At 38.5% G+C, this 17158-nt stretch overlaps 1 protein-coding gene across 1 annotated transcript in view; it reads left to right on the forward strand.

The window, feature by feature from the left end:
- Positions 1-17158, forward strand: part of khdrbs3 (KH domain containing, RNA binding, signal transduction associated 3) — a 93264-nt gene that overhangs the window by 34992 nt on the left and 41114 nt on the right. Inside the window, 1 exon segment of the mRNA XM_054606577.1 lies at positions 7891-8009. Within this exon segment, the coding sequence (XP_054462552.1) occupies positions 7891-8009 (119 nt within the window).

Below are 17158 nucleotides of genomic sequence, written 5' to 3' on the forward strand. Positions count from 1 at the left end.
TGAGATTTCAGGACAGGAGCGAGTCGAGGCGGCTTTTTTTTTTTTTTTTTAGCGTTAGTGTTTCTTTTTCAAGGGTCAAAGCCTCGACACCATGATTCACGCTAAATGCGTGTGGTCACACTGGTAGCACACATGAAATGTGTGTGGGGCAAACAGTTTCTGGCACCGACCATACTGCCTGAAACCCTGAGTGGCCTGTCAGTCTAGTGCAGTCTTTATAGGGTGAAGCAAAAACATAAAACATCTCCAAAGTACCATCGTTTTTCCTGATTCACTGAGACTCGGACATTTTGAATTTTGATCTAATAAATCAAGACCGTGTGGATTAGTATTCATACATGGATAAAGACTTGGTTGCTCTGTGTTTTACCTAAAATGTTTTAGGATTTTAATCCTGCTTTAGTCTTGAAAATGCTCAAAGTGTGCTCAAATACAGATTGCTATAATTTAGCAAGTACACGTATTTGATGTGAATTTGCAGTGTATTTGGGATGCATTGTAAAACAATAACTTGGATTAATTCAGTATTTTTTTTCTATGTAGTTTTAAAATGAGGAAATACAGATTATTATTTAATTAATAAGCAATAAAACACATGCTTCCCTTTGTGGTTTTATTAGCTGCTACAGCCTTAGATACTTGGTCTGGTACAGTATAACCAGTAGCTCATCGTTGCTAATGTAAGCAAACTTTAGCTAGATATTATTTTTATTAATGACATTACTGACTTTATTACTCATTTCTACTTGTGCTAATGTTACGCTGTGTTTTTACATTTACCCTTATACCATTAGTTCTACTTATAGCCACAGTTCAGCAAAAGTGAATTTGTCTCGCTTCGATATTTATAAAGTAAAACGCAAAAATATAAATTTAAACCTTGCTAAATTTGGATTGGTTCTGTGGAAAAACATGACATCACCTTTTTCCAACTGAGCCCTGCCCGCGGTGACACAAATGTCTTGCAAAATATCCAAATTTGTTCAGTTAAAAAACAAAGTGTTCATGTAACAGACCATATTGTAGGAAGCAGCTTGTGTAATACGTTATCAGGCCCTTTAAATATGTACAGGACATTTTTTCCATCTGGAGTTTTTTTCCATTTTAGTTTGAATATTTCAACTTTCCTAGTGACCTCAATGTCCCTTTGCTTGTGTTTATATAAGCATGTTATGCTGGATAGAAACTGGAAAATGAGAATAATGATGTAGCATTCATGTGTGAGCATTTCATTCATTTGACCCGTAATTGCAAAACAACAAAATAATGAGTCTGTCTGCCGCAGACAGCCGCATACAGCATCAGTCGCATAAAGGAAGTGGCGGAAAGCTGCCAACTACCATTATGCTATTTAGACAAGATATATTTTTATTGCCTCAGACGCTTGTTGGAGCAGAAGAGAAACTCACTGTCTTCCAATTTCCAATTCAATTATTCACAAAAGGAAACACACTGTGAGCTAAGCACTTCTATGCAGGTGCATCCTGTCCGTGCTGTGCGGACATAAAACACAAATGAAGGGAGAAAAGTTTTCTTGCCATTTTATGACTAGCAATACCAGAGAAAGTAGAAGTAAGAAAATGCATCTCAACCTTTTAAGATTTTAACATCAAAGACAACGACATACACCACACAAAGGTGTTTAATCGGAATGTCAAATGCTTCACTATAATTTCAAACCAAAGAAATGTCCACTTATAGTACAAAAGGTACTGTGTTTACTGCAGCTAAAGGTGTCTGTGAGATACGCACATTGCTCCGGCTGCAACGCACTTACATAAATACCACAGTTAGATTAATACATAGGTTGGGTCACTAACATAAAAAAAAAAAGAAACAGGCTGTTTTATGTACAGTTAATTCTGAAGCACCAGGCAGTTCCGCTTAATTGAACCAAGATACAGAGTTATAAGGCTCCTCTCCCTCTGTGAAAGAAAGCAAAGGTTGAGCTTTCATTGCTTTCCATGCCACCATGGTCTCATCCACACCTTCCTCTAACAGCATAAAAAGGTGTCATAAGATCTGTATTCCAACGTCGGTGTCAGAATTCCCTTGAACATTCAAAACCACAGCGAGGTCCTGAATAATTAGCGTTTGAATCAGCGCATACACCAGGGAGAATGTACTTCTCATTATATTTGTTAGCTGTGAACTTTGGCTTCACACATTTTTGTTTACGAAAGTGGCACCACGAAAGTGTCATGTAAACATTCCCTTAAATTGCAATGTTAAGGAAGTATTCCAAATAGTGTTGTCCGTTGATAGATTGGTGTTCTCTGCTTTCCACCCAGTGCATTTGGGTTTTCCCCCAGCATGCATTCCTTCTTTCTGGATCTGTTTCATTGGCATTAAAGGAACGGTTCAACATTTTGACAGTATTTTTTATCAAATATCTTGTGTTAGATGAGAAGATTGATACCACATATCGGTGCACTCCATATACAGTTAGAGAAGGGAGACGGTTAGCTTAGCTTAGCATCAATACGGGAAGAGGGTGGCAATCGCTAGCAAAGAAGAACTGTTCTTCAGGAATAGTTACAAAAAAAAATCTAAAATCCCAAATTGTTGCTTTTGACATTTTGTTTTTTGTTGCTCAGAATAAGCAAACGGTACACTTTTAGAGGTGTTGGTCAGTTTATTTTTGAACTGTGAAGAGAATCACCCTAGCTGTTTCCCTCAGTGTCCAATAATCATGCTAGGCTAGGTTAACAGGTTAGGGATTTGGTTTAGGAATAGAAATTAGTTGTGTCAATTGCTTGTCCAATTTAAAGTCAAATTAGTTTCCACTGTTAGCGTCCTTTGTCATTAATTTGGGTTAAGCTTAAGGAAAAAGAACACAATTTAACCACAAATCAAAGCATAAAGGGTTTGGAGATCTCAGGTTTTCACACTAAAGAGGCTCACTGACTTTAGTGCAACTTGCAGATGAAACATGTCATTTTATATAAAGACAAACAAAATTGTGTGCGTTTACATTTTGTTCCGTGTGCATGACAGATCAGAATAAGGCACAATGCATCAACACATGATCGTATTACTGTAGATGTGAATCTGCTTTACGTTCTGTCCGGTAACTAGGGATACACCGGGTGTGCAGATACTGTACTTATGATGTATCGCGCCCCTCAACACGAAATTGGTAGACTTAATGACCCAATTGCCTCGGTCCCAATTCCCCAACTCCACTCTCCAGCACGCAGCTGAAGTCATGCATAATCCCACAAAATCTACCCAGCTTATGAATTTTAAATGGGGAGGCCTAAATCACAGAGCTGCTTTTAAGTGAATCCATTTCTAATAGAAGAGCAGACAGCTGGGATGGTGTCGCGTTGTTGGTTGTTGTCACCCAGAGGGGCACATTTTATAGACTGTAAATATATTTTGAATGTGTGCAAAGGTTGTTAAATTGACATATTTGATGCCCAGATCCTACGGAAACAAGAAACCCGGATACTGATAGTGTTCTTTGCTTGAAGGATAATCGCAGTTTATCACAGCTCTGGTATTGTAATAGTTTTCGGAGTTATTTGTTCTGATCTGGGAGTGCCATTCAGTAACAGTGCAGGCTTGTGAAGCTATGCAGAAATGAAATTCAGCTTTTAAAGCCAATATGTCTCAATTGGCAGGGACCCAAATGATATGAATCAATGAAGTATTGGATTTGCTGATTTTTTCTTCAGTTAACTCTCTGGTTTATGTGCTTTAGAGGACACTTGCCCTATATATTGTTGCACATATATACTGTATATATATATATATACATCCATTTCCCCTGACCAAGCTGTTACTATTGGAAAATGTTGGTTATTCTTATTGTGTGAAGATCAACTGAATTTTCTCCATTCCATTACCTTAGAGGATCTGCAAATGTGCGACATACACAGTGTAGTATTTTATCATTTTGATTTTCTGAGGCCCAAAAGTGGTTTAAATTATTAAGGATTAAAGTATAATTCTGGTCTATTACAATGTAGGTTTTATCTTTATTCTTCTGGCCTTTAAGGTCGGGGTACAGAGTGTCACCTCAGTGCAAAAGTGTTTAATACTGGCCACACTTCAAGGCCAGGTGTTATAGAACAGAGCGAGATGCAATGAATCGTACAATAATAGCACACACTTTTCAACAGCCTCTTCTTAAAGACAGGCACGGTGTTGCACTCAGTTGTGCACATGAAAAGTTATTGTAGTGGGTGTGTGAAGAATAAAAAAGAGAACTTGACAGGTTCAAAGTCCAACGTACTTTCTTTTCTCTAACTGTGAATAAATGTATCACTTACCAACATTGTGGGTGGGAAAAATCTGACAATCACCTCATTTTAAGCATACTGACTCTGTTATTCCTAATAATGATAATTATAATACAATTGTTCTCACAAAGCAAACTCCTGCAAACAACAATATTAGACATGTTTCAGAAACACACAGGATCGTCAAACTTTTTGGAGGAGAAATCAAAAGGTACATTTTTAACTGTGAAATTAAACTGGTTCATTTAAAGGTCTGTTGACTTTGTTTACCTAACATATTGCTTTTTTCCCAATGCAATGTAATAAGAGAGCTGGATAATACTTAGACTTATAGACCGTTATAGACGGCCATTACAAAAGCGACATCTGTAAAACATGTAAAAAGACATCTCCAACTGATTACTCCTTCTATTTTAAATTTGCTACATTGGAAAAACTTTTTCCAGAGTCTAGAAATGAAATTTAGAATGTGTAAGTAGTTAGTATGAGTGTGCAGTGGGCTACGCAATGTTGTAAACCGAAAGCTAGAAAGTGGTTTATACGCTCAGCTTGCAATTTTCATTCAAATGACTGGGCGTCCTTTTTTGAGTTCATCATCCAGCTCTTATGAAATATGAATAGTTTGTGCAGTTTTCCTGTGCAATAAGGGATTGTTACAGACATTCCAAGTTTTACCTCAAAATAAATAACATGTCAAATTGTCTGACTGCTCACGTATCTTTCCTACGAACTTTGTTTCAGCAATGTCACCATATTCGCAAATAATGGCAAAAAATAGGGAAAATGATACCAGAGTTGTAATAACCGAGAGTAATACTTTTAATCCTATACATTATATTATATTAAAGCATTTTAGAGACTCATAACCCAAACAGATTTAACACTAAGGGAAGTAAAGGAATTAAAATTCTTGATCAATAGGAATAACCAACATGTGTCAGCAGCACTTATCAGGAGGAATTGATGAACATACATATTCAACAATATACAGGCCGAGTGGCTCCCCCAGAGCACACATAGTCAAACATAATGCATATTAAGGGAATCTTCAAAATATTAATATTTCATTGGTTCCTTCCATTTGGCTCCCTGAGCAGCTGAGACACATTGGCTTTAAAAAGCTTTATCAACCAACTGGATTTATTTTATTTCTCACATATCAAGTCAGCATTGATGTTGAATGGGAGGTGTGTATTCACATGAAGGACAGCAGCCATAACAATCAAGAACAATAATGTCAGATGTGCGTTTCAATGAGTTCCCGGATTCTAAGGCACTTATTCAATAAAGCTATACGTAGCGCCTCGCAAATGGCCAAATTACAACACATTATCACAGTCGGAAGAGAGTGAGAGTCTCATAGAGCAAGAAGGGAAATAAGGCATATTTCCCTTGCCTCATTGATGCATGTTTAAATCTCTTTCTTTTGAACATTTGGTAAGGACTTGGAAATGGAGGTGGTTCTCGGTTCACGTCGCCACATTTTTTTCCCACAAAAATGGCGACACAAACAAGATCTTTTTTGAAATAACCGCAGTCAGTTAATTCACGCCAACTGATTCTACGTTGCCACGCTCAGATGTAGGGATCATTTGAAGTTGCAGTTTGGCTGCTCATTACACCTGCCGATTGAGTGCCGTGCACTGTCTGGGTTTATTTTGACTTGAAATGCAAAATCTTCTTTGTGGGTAAGCCGGAAAGAAAATAGTTCTGTAAGCTTTGAGAGAAAAACATTGAATGAATTTAAGTTAAAACACAATCTCAGTCACAATCTTCCGATACATCAGAGCCTGAATGTTTTGAGGACAACGCCTGGTTGGAGGAAACTTTGTCTTGGCATGTTGCTAGGCGATGCATTAATATTAATGTTGTCTTTTTCTCAGAATGTGTGCACTCTCTGCCCCCCTTGGGATAAACTGAAGCTTAAAGATATCTCCATCTCACTGATACCTCTTTTATCCTCGTTAAAACTCATATCAAAGGTTTTAATTACATTCCCCAGTTTTGCTGCAGAGCTTTGTCGAGAAATCACCATTGCCTTGATAGTTTTGCAGTGCTGATATGCTCAGCTTATTTCTGATCTAGTGTAATTGAAAAATGGGTATGTGGTTTATCTGGTCGTGGGGTGTTTGAACATGTGAACATGTTTGAGTTTGTCATGTTTTCTGATTGAAACAGGGCTTATTTTGCATTAATCTCACCAACACATCTGAATTTGAACCAATTAAAAAAATGTCTGAACTGTAAAGCTAAAGCATCCCGACCTCTCTTGTTTTTTCCCATTCAAAATTTGTTTTGAACACCAGAAATAAATCTGTGATGGAGTTTGCCCTCTGCCTCACCCTTTCCCCTGCTGGGCTTTTAGCCTGGAGTCTTTGCCGTAACCTCCCCGAACCTCTCTGCTGCCCTCTCTGCAAAACCATTTTCCTGGCACTGAAACACAGATGTTATCCATGTGATTAAACGTTCAAGGTTACATCTCTAAATACATCAAAGTCTATCCCTCCCATAAGAAGACCAGTGACAGCCAACATTTTTGGTAGCCCGGAGGTGCAAGCTCCAGTGTCCTCCCCGTCACTTATTTTCTGTATAAGTAATACAGTATAAGTAATGCTCAAATTGAAAAGTATAATGGTGATCGAGACTCAGCCAAAAGGTTAGATGGATGGAGCTGAAAGGATCTAGTATCCTTTGTTTACTAAGCCTAAAAGCGTTGAGCAAATCTGGAAAACTGTATCAACAACCGTTATGATAATTGGTTAACTGTTTAAGTCTTTTAATCTTTTAATCATTATCGAATATCATATTTTGTTGTGAAGCATTTTTTTCTTACAATTTATAGACCAGCGGATTAACAGATAAAAACGAGGGGTAAATATTTTGGGAACTCCGCTTACTTGCTTTCTCTCCAAAAGGGGGAAGATTAAAACACAAGTCATATCTTTTTTTTTTTTTTTTTTTTTTAGTTCCTCCAAAGTCAATTCATGTTCAAAGTTCAATTTAAAGTTGAAGCCAAAAATGTTAGGATAGTATTCTACAACAATTTATTATCAATTACATTTTCAAAATTGATGCAGATACATTTTCTATCAATCAACTAATCCCTCAAACAACTTATTGTTGTTGCTCTAATTTAAGTATGGAGCTTGAGATGGCACATAGCTAGCCTAGCTTAGCATACATATTTGAAGGAAGGGGAAACAGCTAGCCTAGATCAGTCCTAAGTTTAAAAAGTGTTGTAATACACAGCTCAAAAGATCACTAATTCAAACCACATATCTTGTTTGTTTAAACTGTGAAAGAAGAAACACGAAAGAACAACAAGCTGTAGTTCAAGATGGAGTTATGTGCTGGAGCTATTTGTTGTAGACCAACACCTGGTTGCAGTGACTGAGCCCAGCTTTCCTGAGTCGTGTAGTCACAGTGAGGTTGCCATGTTTGGTACCATTGAACCTTGTACAGAAATCAATTACAAAACCTGTGTTTTGTAATTGATTTCGCGTGAGTGTATTTACCAAAATGTTGAGCTATTCTTCTGGTTGACTGCAATCATGTTAGTTGTCACTACGGTCCATTTACAGTCTTTGATATTTGCTGCTGGTCAACACCGACTCATTAGTTCTCTTTTTCCTCTCTTTTTCAGAGATTGAGAAAGTTCAGAAAGACGAGGGGAAGGAGGAGGAGAAGTTCATCGACGTCGTCATCAACAAGAACATGAAACTGGGCCAGAAAGTTTTAATACCAGTCAAGCAGTTTCCTAAAGTAAGTGTTGTAGTACCACCGCCAGAGACTTCTCCAAGAATGTCAAGTGCACAGATAGAGAATTTTAGATTGTGATATTTATAGATAATGAAGCCAACTACAGTAGCTCGGGTTTTGATTTCGATTCCTTAAAAGAGCCACTTGAAACTTGCTGTTGATGCCTCATGTTATTAGATGTAACATATCTGGAGGATGTTGGCTGACAGAACTGGGGTAGAACTATATTAGGGAAGTTACTTCCTGTCCTTCTTAAGAATTGTTTATGCTTTTGAAATGTTACCCCTATGAAGCCTCTTTCACACACTGCTCCCGGTAAATTACTGGGATAAGCTTTCAGGCGCCACTTGGGATTTTCACTGTTCACACATGCACCACATTCAGGTTTCACAGTTGAGGTGGAGGTTGGCGGTGCAGATTTGTCTGAATATCAATCCCTGCTCCCATTCACACACGACCCCATGCAGGAAATGTTCCTGAACATTTCAGGGATGGACTGCATGTGTTAAAGGGGACATAACTCTAACTCTTTACCTCACACACACACACCTCTCTATTACACTGACCTTGGTCAATGACACTTTGATGTCTTGGTATATTAATTTGTCAATGAATATTTATGAATATATGATTCAAAGGAATTATCTCACAATGGATTTTATTTTTCTTGAGTGTGCAGTGGATTTCTTATGACACTTTAAGGTGTTTTTCAAGTTCTGGAGGCCTTTTTTTTTTTCTTCATGAAAATGAATAGCTCGTAGGGTGAGAGAGCGATTGCAATGCAGCACATAAGTCACATGCATAGGGTCCTAGACAGTCGGCTTCGCGATGACCTCCACATGAAGCCCCTTTGAGCGATAACACTGTTGCCACATTTGAGAGCACTTCAGCCTCGCCCACCGCGAGGAGCCTTCACCGGCGGCAGCGTTTATTGGAGCCCTGCGCTCGGTGCATGACAGGGATTTCCCGCTGGGAGCACGATGGGGAGGTTGGTGTAAAAGTGAGAGGGCCGCTCTTAGACGGGAACATCACTCAAGTTTTCACCTCAGCCCTCCAGGGGGAAGGACAGCGGTAACCTGCAGTGTGTGGATAGAGGAAACACTGAACCAATGAAGCACTGGAGGTGCATTTGGGTTTAGTTTCCTACAAAACATATTTCATTGCACAATGACACCAGAATTTGAATGACATGCACGGTCAGTCTATCAGTTTAACATTCAGGGTGTAAAAAAAAATCCAAAAACCAGCAACTGATTCAACACGTAGCTTTAAAAACTCAGTATAAAGCTCTGTGAAAAACACATCAGCTGTCAACACTCTTTAATTTAAAATAATTGTCACTGAAAATCACAACTTGGGAGTTCTGAGAATATGTCTAGGTGAGAAAGGATCAAACAGTCAGATAGAAAACAATCAACAGTATTATAAAATAGGTGATTTTTGCAATCGCTTTCTGGGTAATCTAGTTTAATCACATCGAATTTATGTTGTCGATTTCTTTGTTTTGTCTTAAAAAAACAAACTAGGCCCATAAAGTAATAATTTACTTTCACAAAACGTCTTGTAAAATGTGTGCATGCGTCCCTGAAGAAAAAGCACATAGCATTGTGTATGCTCCACACACACTCACTATTTCTTATTTATACAAAACTCCCTCTTTAGATGCTGTTGTTTCTGGCAGGGAACCAGCAGGCAGCTCTTAAATTCTTCTCTTAAAAAAACCAAAACATTTATCTTTTATGTTTAAACACGTCCTTAACCATGGATTTGAATTATTTGATAAAATCGATTTATCGCCCAGCTCTGTCTTATCCCTTCTAAGACCATCTCACTCAATTTCAGTTTGATTCTACTTGCTGTGATGAATAATTCTGAATTTAGTCTTGTTTCACCTTACATCCCTGATTATGTCCTCCAAGCATTGATTGATTAATGCTCATCATTTTAGATTAGCTTTTTAGCCCTAATTATTTAATTAGCACAATGTACAGCTGATCCTCATGTGAGGTCATAAGCATAAGTATTTGACAAATTCAAAGTTTGAACTGATGTTGGCGCTAAACAAACAGTCAGGGCAATATCAGAGTTATGACAATTCATATCTAACCAATAATTGATGATATATTTCAGTCTGGATCCAACTGGTGGAGTGAGTGACCGACATTGCCATCCATATATGCTGCTAGCTTGGCTAAAAAAAATTCTAGACATATAGGTTAAGATAACAAATGCACTCTATTTTTGATCAATTCACTCTTGCAATTAATTTGGATGTAAGGTTTATAAGGATTAATTACATTGATGGATTGCCAGACTGCTATATATACACCATATCTTTACGATTTCTGTTGTATTTTCCATTGTAAATGGATAATTTATAGCGCTTTCTTTTTCAGAGAAACCACAGTTTCCACATTCTCATTCTTATGAATGTTCACATTCATGGGCATTTCCATGGTACTAGTCTGTTAAAGTTGTCCTCCACACAGTGCTGCATGTGGCTATTTAAAGATCTCCAGATGCCAGTTCATGTAGCCATTGTTTGAAACGCATTTTAGGGACTATATATCAATGTTTAGTTAGGAACTGCTCCAAAATTCAATATAGTCATTGTAAGGCTGTCGGAAAAACTGTTATTTATGAACTGTTAAAATTTTATAAAGTTGATTAAAAAAAAAAAAGAACTTAGCCTAAAGTGGACTGAATGTCTTTTTACCTGCTAATCACCAAATCTAAGTTAACTTGGTTGTTGCATTTACTCTGAGAAGGAGAGTCATTATATCACCAGATATTGAGATGCACGCTGATGAAGAGCCGAACCCTGAGTGTGGTGTATGTTTGTATGTAGTGTCATCTGGAGGCTGTTCTAAGTCTCCTAGGTTCACAGCTAAACAGATTTGCTTTGACAGCTTTGATAAGTAGAGCCACTAATACGCTGTTTAGAGCTCCAACAAGCCACCGAAGGAAGACAAATTCAATTTGTTCTATCTGACAGGTAGCAATGGCAAGAGTGATCGGCCTGACTTGAATGGGTTTTTCTCCTGAGCTGCGGGCCTCACCTTTGGGCTTCTGGCATTGAAGACATTTTCCAAATCGCCATTTAGCAGCACGTGCAGAGAGGTTAAATCCATCCTGCACAAACATAGCTTTTTATCAAAATGAAGCGGGCAAGGACGCCACGCAGCAAGTTCCAGGCTGTTGGTTCTCCGTGATGAGATGGAGCTGGTCCTCAGCGATGATTTTTAACACCCAACACATGATGAATTTTTTGGGACTTTCTGAGATTAAAGTGCTGTATGGTGTAGTTATGTTGTGTAATGGATAGAGGAAGCTCTGCAGCAAACAATCCTTTGAGGAGAAAGTTCTTCTTAAAAACCAACTTGTGCTGACATTCACCAATGTTTTCATAATTGGGATTTGTTCTAAGGTAAGAAAAAATAAATCAATTTGGCAGTTGTATGATTTGATTTAAATAACAATAAAAGTTTAGTCATTTATAATAAATATTAATTATCTATTTCAAATAATTATTTTCAATATTTATTAACATTTTGGTCTTTAAAATAAATTAACACTACATTAATACTTCCAATCACATCAATTATGGTAACTGGGAGTCATGCCATCCAATAATTAGTGATTGATCATTTATATGCTAACCGAATGTGACAGCTTGTTTTGTCTCTAGTCTGGTATTCTAGCCTCTTTTAGATTTGAGTTCATCTTAACTTTCTCAATTTTCTTTTCCATTTCTATGCGTGCACACAGCCCTGCAGCCTGATGCTCTTTTATGGAGATTGGCGAGGTGTCTAATTAGGATCAACTAGCATATGTTTCAGTTTACGATGACAAAGGGATTCATCATCATTAAAACACAGGTGCGAAACATTTAGCGGTTTAAGAACACGTCGTTAATCTGACCTTGACCTTTCTCAAGAATAAATTTAGGACAAATCATGTGACGATTCTATGAATGAGGCCCGTTGTTTTATAGATGCCCACCCAGTAGCTTTTTTTTTTATTTTAGAACAAAACAAGATATAATTGAAACATTGTCTACAGAAATAGAGAGCCTGAGATTTTAACTCATGATTTAACCGGTATGACACATAATGTCACACCTACTCAGCAACTAAAAATACCCCGCTTTCTGAGCAAGGATGCACTATCAGCGCTCATCTGTACATTTCTCCGGATCCGTGGGCCCTCTCTCAGAGAGCGTCTTTTGGCAGAAAAAGCACCGCAGGCCATTAGCGAGGCGTAAAGGAGTCCCACTGGTTTATTTCCAGTTCAGACTGTGGCTTTTCTCTGTGCTGGGAGCGGTGATTTATCCTTCTGCTGTAGTTCCTGTCCTGCTGTCCTCAGCACAATCACTCTGCACTGGCTCTCTGTGAGCACACCTTTCGCCAGGCTCGCAGTATTACATTCAGCGAATGATGAAAAGATCTCAGATGTGTGTTGTCTCCCCCCCACACACACACACACACACACACACACACACACACACACACACACACCACACCACACACACACACACACACACACCCCTGTGCACCCCCTTCATGTTTAGTGCGATTAATCATACATCCTTTCTCTCCTTGTGTCTGCTGTCTTTCCAATCATCCTCATGACAATTATTTTCGTTTCAGCTGAATACGGTGCAACAATTACTATTCTCTTTTTGTACATGTTAAGTCATTTATTTTCATATTATAGTTGCATTTTTTTTGTGTCCAACTAACACCAAAACAGAGCAGCAGGCCACAACCTGTGATTAACAACATCAGCTTTTATTGTGGTGATTACAGACAGCAGCAGCACAATCCTTTCACACAGTTTAATGACATGAACCAGTGCAGGAGCCCAGGCAGGTTTTTATTCTAAATCACATAATCCCTTGTGATAACTAAAGCGTTATACAAACCCCCAGAGCATCAATCACGGTAGGAGTCAGACAGATTTTGATTTCTGATAAACAGAAGGGATTACAGTTATGTGTTCAGTAAGACTCTCATATTTAGAGGATTGTCCATACGGGGAAAATCGCGTGTGTGTGCCTCTGCAAACGCATTCGCGTTCAAATGTCCAGATTAAGACTTCTCTCTTGACATTTACCGGCATTAGTCAAACAAATGTCAAACAAATCTGCATGATCTCTTTTTAAATAGTCGAGGAACTTAAAATAACACCAAACAAATAGCATTACATCATGTCACTCTATTGTCCATAATACTGTCTGAAGTGTCTTTAGACAGTGTATGAGAAAAAATTCAAAAAAGTTTACCCATGGCTTGTTAGACCTGCAACAAAGCCTGGGGGAAAAGCTGTATATGTCATTTCTATCAGAAAGACTTGCTATTTTTAAAAACTTTATAACAATCATCATACAATCATCATAAAGGAACATATATGAAACTTGACCTTTTAACTCATGTATAATAACTCAAGTATTTTAGGAGAGCAAGATCAAGACTTCCATCCAAAATAATAATTTAAAAAGACAGAACATGAATTAATAGAAAAGGAACACTCCGCTAATGAGCGTCACATCTAGGGATGTCTGGATTAACAGATTTTGCCATTTTGGTTTACAAAAGGATGTAGTAGGAGATGGATATAGAGCGTGTTGTCGCAAAGGGGGGGGGGCGACACTTTGAATATCTTCCAACATCTTCAACATAACCATCTGGCCTTTTATGCCCAAGACATGGTACAAACAAAACTTAACTAGTGTATGTACTAAAATGGACCAAAACAGGAAAACTTGGCCAGAAGAAGTTTACAACATGATACTGTTTACTTTGGGAATCTTGCTAAGATATCATTAATAACTGAGAAGCACTATGTGCCATTATGTTTGTGTAGCCTAAGGTTCTGTATAGCATATTCCTATGTAATCATTATTTCTGATTTTTAGGTAAAAAAAATAAATCACTTAATTATCTATATTAGAAATATTCTGATTGATAATCATGGAAAGTATGACATATCCTCTGCCAATAATCGTGATATCAAAATCTCATACCGTGACATCCATAGTAAGCTAATTATCTTTAATTGTGTGTGCCTTTAAATGATTTCCGTGTGGAAGACAGAATGATCTGACATGTATTCACACACATTCTGAAACTAATCACATCTTTAATTAAAAGTATGTTTTCCGATGATGTCAGATAATTAGTTTCTTAGGCTATTCTGATAGATCGGTTGGTGAGCACAGTGTAATGATGCGGTCTACTGTTACACAGTCTAATTTCTCCATTTCTGTGAATTTACCCCTTTACGCTCTCTGCCTGATGCCCGCGTTCGCCCTGTCGATATTGCTCCTACACCCTAATATTGAAAGCAACACAGCAGCGGTTTGTTTTCTAGATCAGAAAACCAGCGTTTCTCCTTGCCCAAGCATTTTTGTCCATCAGTGGTAGCACTGTTGGTCGACCGGAGGACTGAGATATCCACACTAACATCCTGGACACTGTTTGCGATGCGCAACCTGTCAGAAGGATGTAAAGGGAACACAAGAGCTGTAGTAACACGGCTAGATGTCGGCTGTGTGATCTGGCCCTGCAAATCATTGTTCAACAGACGGCACAGCTCAGTGACCAAGGCTCTATTCAGGTGGAAATGATGGATGCGCAGGGCATCGGTTAAACTCAGCACATTTAAAACATTTCCTGACAACCTCTGTTCGCCCCGGCGCTACCGCTGTCTCCCTTTGATGATCCTTTTGTGAATTTGAATACATTAGAAGCAGTGCCTATCTTGTTTGCTTAGATAACTTTAAATTGAATTTCATTCGTGTCCTACTCGGTACATACGGAGTTAATTAGTGTGCAAATTTAAGTTGAGGCATTGAAATGTTTCAGGTGACGTACGCAGGATGGAAGTTATCATCGAAGTCCACACTCTGTAATGTGAAGGTTAACATGTCTTACATATTCATCAATTCAAGGTCAGAACTTTGCAGGAGGCTACTTTGCCCATTTGTGAGCGCCGGGTTGGAATTAGCACAGTGGGACACGTTTCTTTATGAGGCAAGGGCGGAATAGGCCCCTGTAACATCACATCCAGCCACAGGACTTGGGGTAATTATAAAAGTTGAAGGAGCATACAGTAAAGCTGAGAGCTGCTGGAGTTCAGCTCGGCCAGAATGAAAGCCAACAGTCACTCACTGCGTTAGAGCGAATCACTAAAGCTCGCCTCTCAAATCCCTCACCCAGGAATTGGCAGGAGCCTCCTAATAAGCACTTGGTTTCCTGAACAAAAGGCAGGAGAGATATAGGTGAGGTGTAGAACCAAACTGGCTGTTTTTTTTTGGTTTTTTGTTACCTCCTGCTAGCTAATTGATGACCTAGATAGTTGAGGGAGACAGCTGTATAACTCACTGGTAAAGGAAAACATGGCGAGGGGGAGAAAAGCATTGCTCTCCTTTGTCTCCCTGACCATCTCCAGCTGCTGGTGGAATTGCGTTTAGCCCCGTGTAAAGGATTCACGACTTTGATGGGTGTCTGCACACAACATACCTCGACACAGTAATGCATAACATTTGGGGGTTTTTTTATGGCTAAAAAAGCGGTGACCTTGTAGAGTAATCTAAGCCGGGAAGCCTTTGATAGACGGAGACACGCCAGAGGCGCTGAAATTCAATGTTAGCTCAAACATGCACATTATGATAATGTTGCACATTTATATTCAAACATTCCGGAACATGCAGTTCAACAGATTCAGGGAATGTTTTCAACTGATATCAGTTGAGTTCTGATTTCATAAAAAAACAGCATAAATCAGCATACATTTTCACATTTACGATCAGAATTCCGATTTCTTTTATAAGTGCATTATGTTTCCTTCTTCATATAGAGTCATTTTTTATTTGTTTGTACCAATCATTTAACTGTCTTCCCTGTTTAGGACTTTGGCTTCTGGACGGCACTTTTGAGGCTTAGTAGTTGGTTGAACAACTGGTTAGATGTTATTGATTGTTTGTTCTCAGTTCAAAGAGGGCACTCCAATTATAAATTTCCAAATATCAGTCAAACTTTATTTATATAGCACAAGTCACGCATCAATCTAACTCCAAATTAGAAAGACTAAAAAGATATGTTATCAACTGATAAAAACATTTAAAATGTAAAATAATGTAATGGAACTAGTATTTATTAGTAATCTGGAGTGGTAGATTGCCTGTGAAAACAATTGCATAGTTTCTTCTGTAGCTGTGGAGGGAGCTGTATCAAGTTGGAGGAAAAGCATGACATCACTTTAATAACTGTTGCATTGTGGGAAGTGTATAAGAGCTTGACCTTGGTGCAGAAAACTCAGGATATCTTGGCTTCTGCTGCATCAATTTTGAACATGTGTTGGTCCGTGACCATTTAATAATATGGGACTGTGACAATGTATTGATATGTGTGAAGAGTGAATTAAAGTTGACTGGTGGCCTCGGGGTCAAAGCACAGTCCATGAACTGCAACATCTGGCCTGGAAAAGTTGTTGCTTGTTGTTCCACATGTTCTTCATCATGTGTCTACTGCCATCTGTCTAGAAAAGCACACACACACAAAACACATAGGCTGGTTGCAGATTTCTAAGTAATTGATGAATGAGACATATCGCACATGCCCGAGACTCTAAATTATAACACTTTCCAAGGGCGTAATTTCCACTGGGAATGTGGGGGTGGTGGTGGATGGGGGGGAGGTAGATTATTGTCTCCTCCCCATCCCTCACCCCAGTTTGATTTAATCAGTGAAATCAAAAAAGGTGCCCAGCTGCCAAAATTCCGAAGGAAGAGAAGAGTTTATCACCTTTAGTCGTTGCCATGGACTCCTGGTAATTACATTTTAGGAACAGCAGAGTTTTTTTAGCACAGGATTCCACCTCTCAGGCAACAAACAGGTGAAGATTTCTCCACCTCATTAGTGGAGGCTGTTGGGTCCGACTGCAGGCATTTAATCTATGCTTTTATTTAGAGTCTATATTTCCCTAAAAATACACTAGAATGGATGCAGTAGATGAGTAGTGGTTTATTGATTGTTTATTGGTGACCTAATTGTATTGCATAATTCATTTTATTCATTGGCTTTTTTGTTATTTGGCTGTTACAAGTTACAAGAGCATGGCTGCAGTTTAAGAATTCAGTGTCATTACTG

Source organism: Anoplopoma fimbria, chromosome 10 (assembly GCF_027596085.1).
Source record: "Anoplopoma fimbria isolate UVic2021 breed Golden Eagle Sablefish chromosome 10, Afim_UVic_2022, whole genome shotgun sequence".
NCBI lineage: Eukaryota > Metazoa > Chordata > Actinopteri > Perciformes > Anoplopomatidae > Anoplopoma > Anoplopoma fimbria.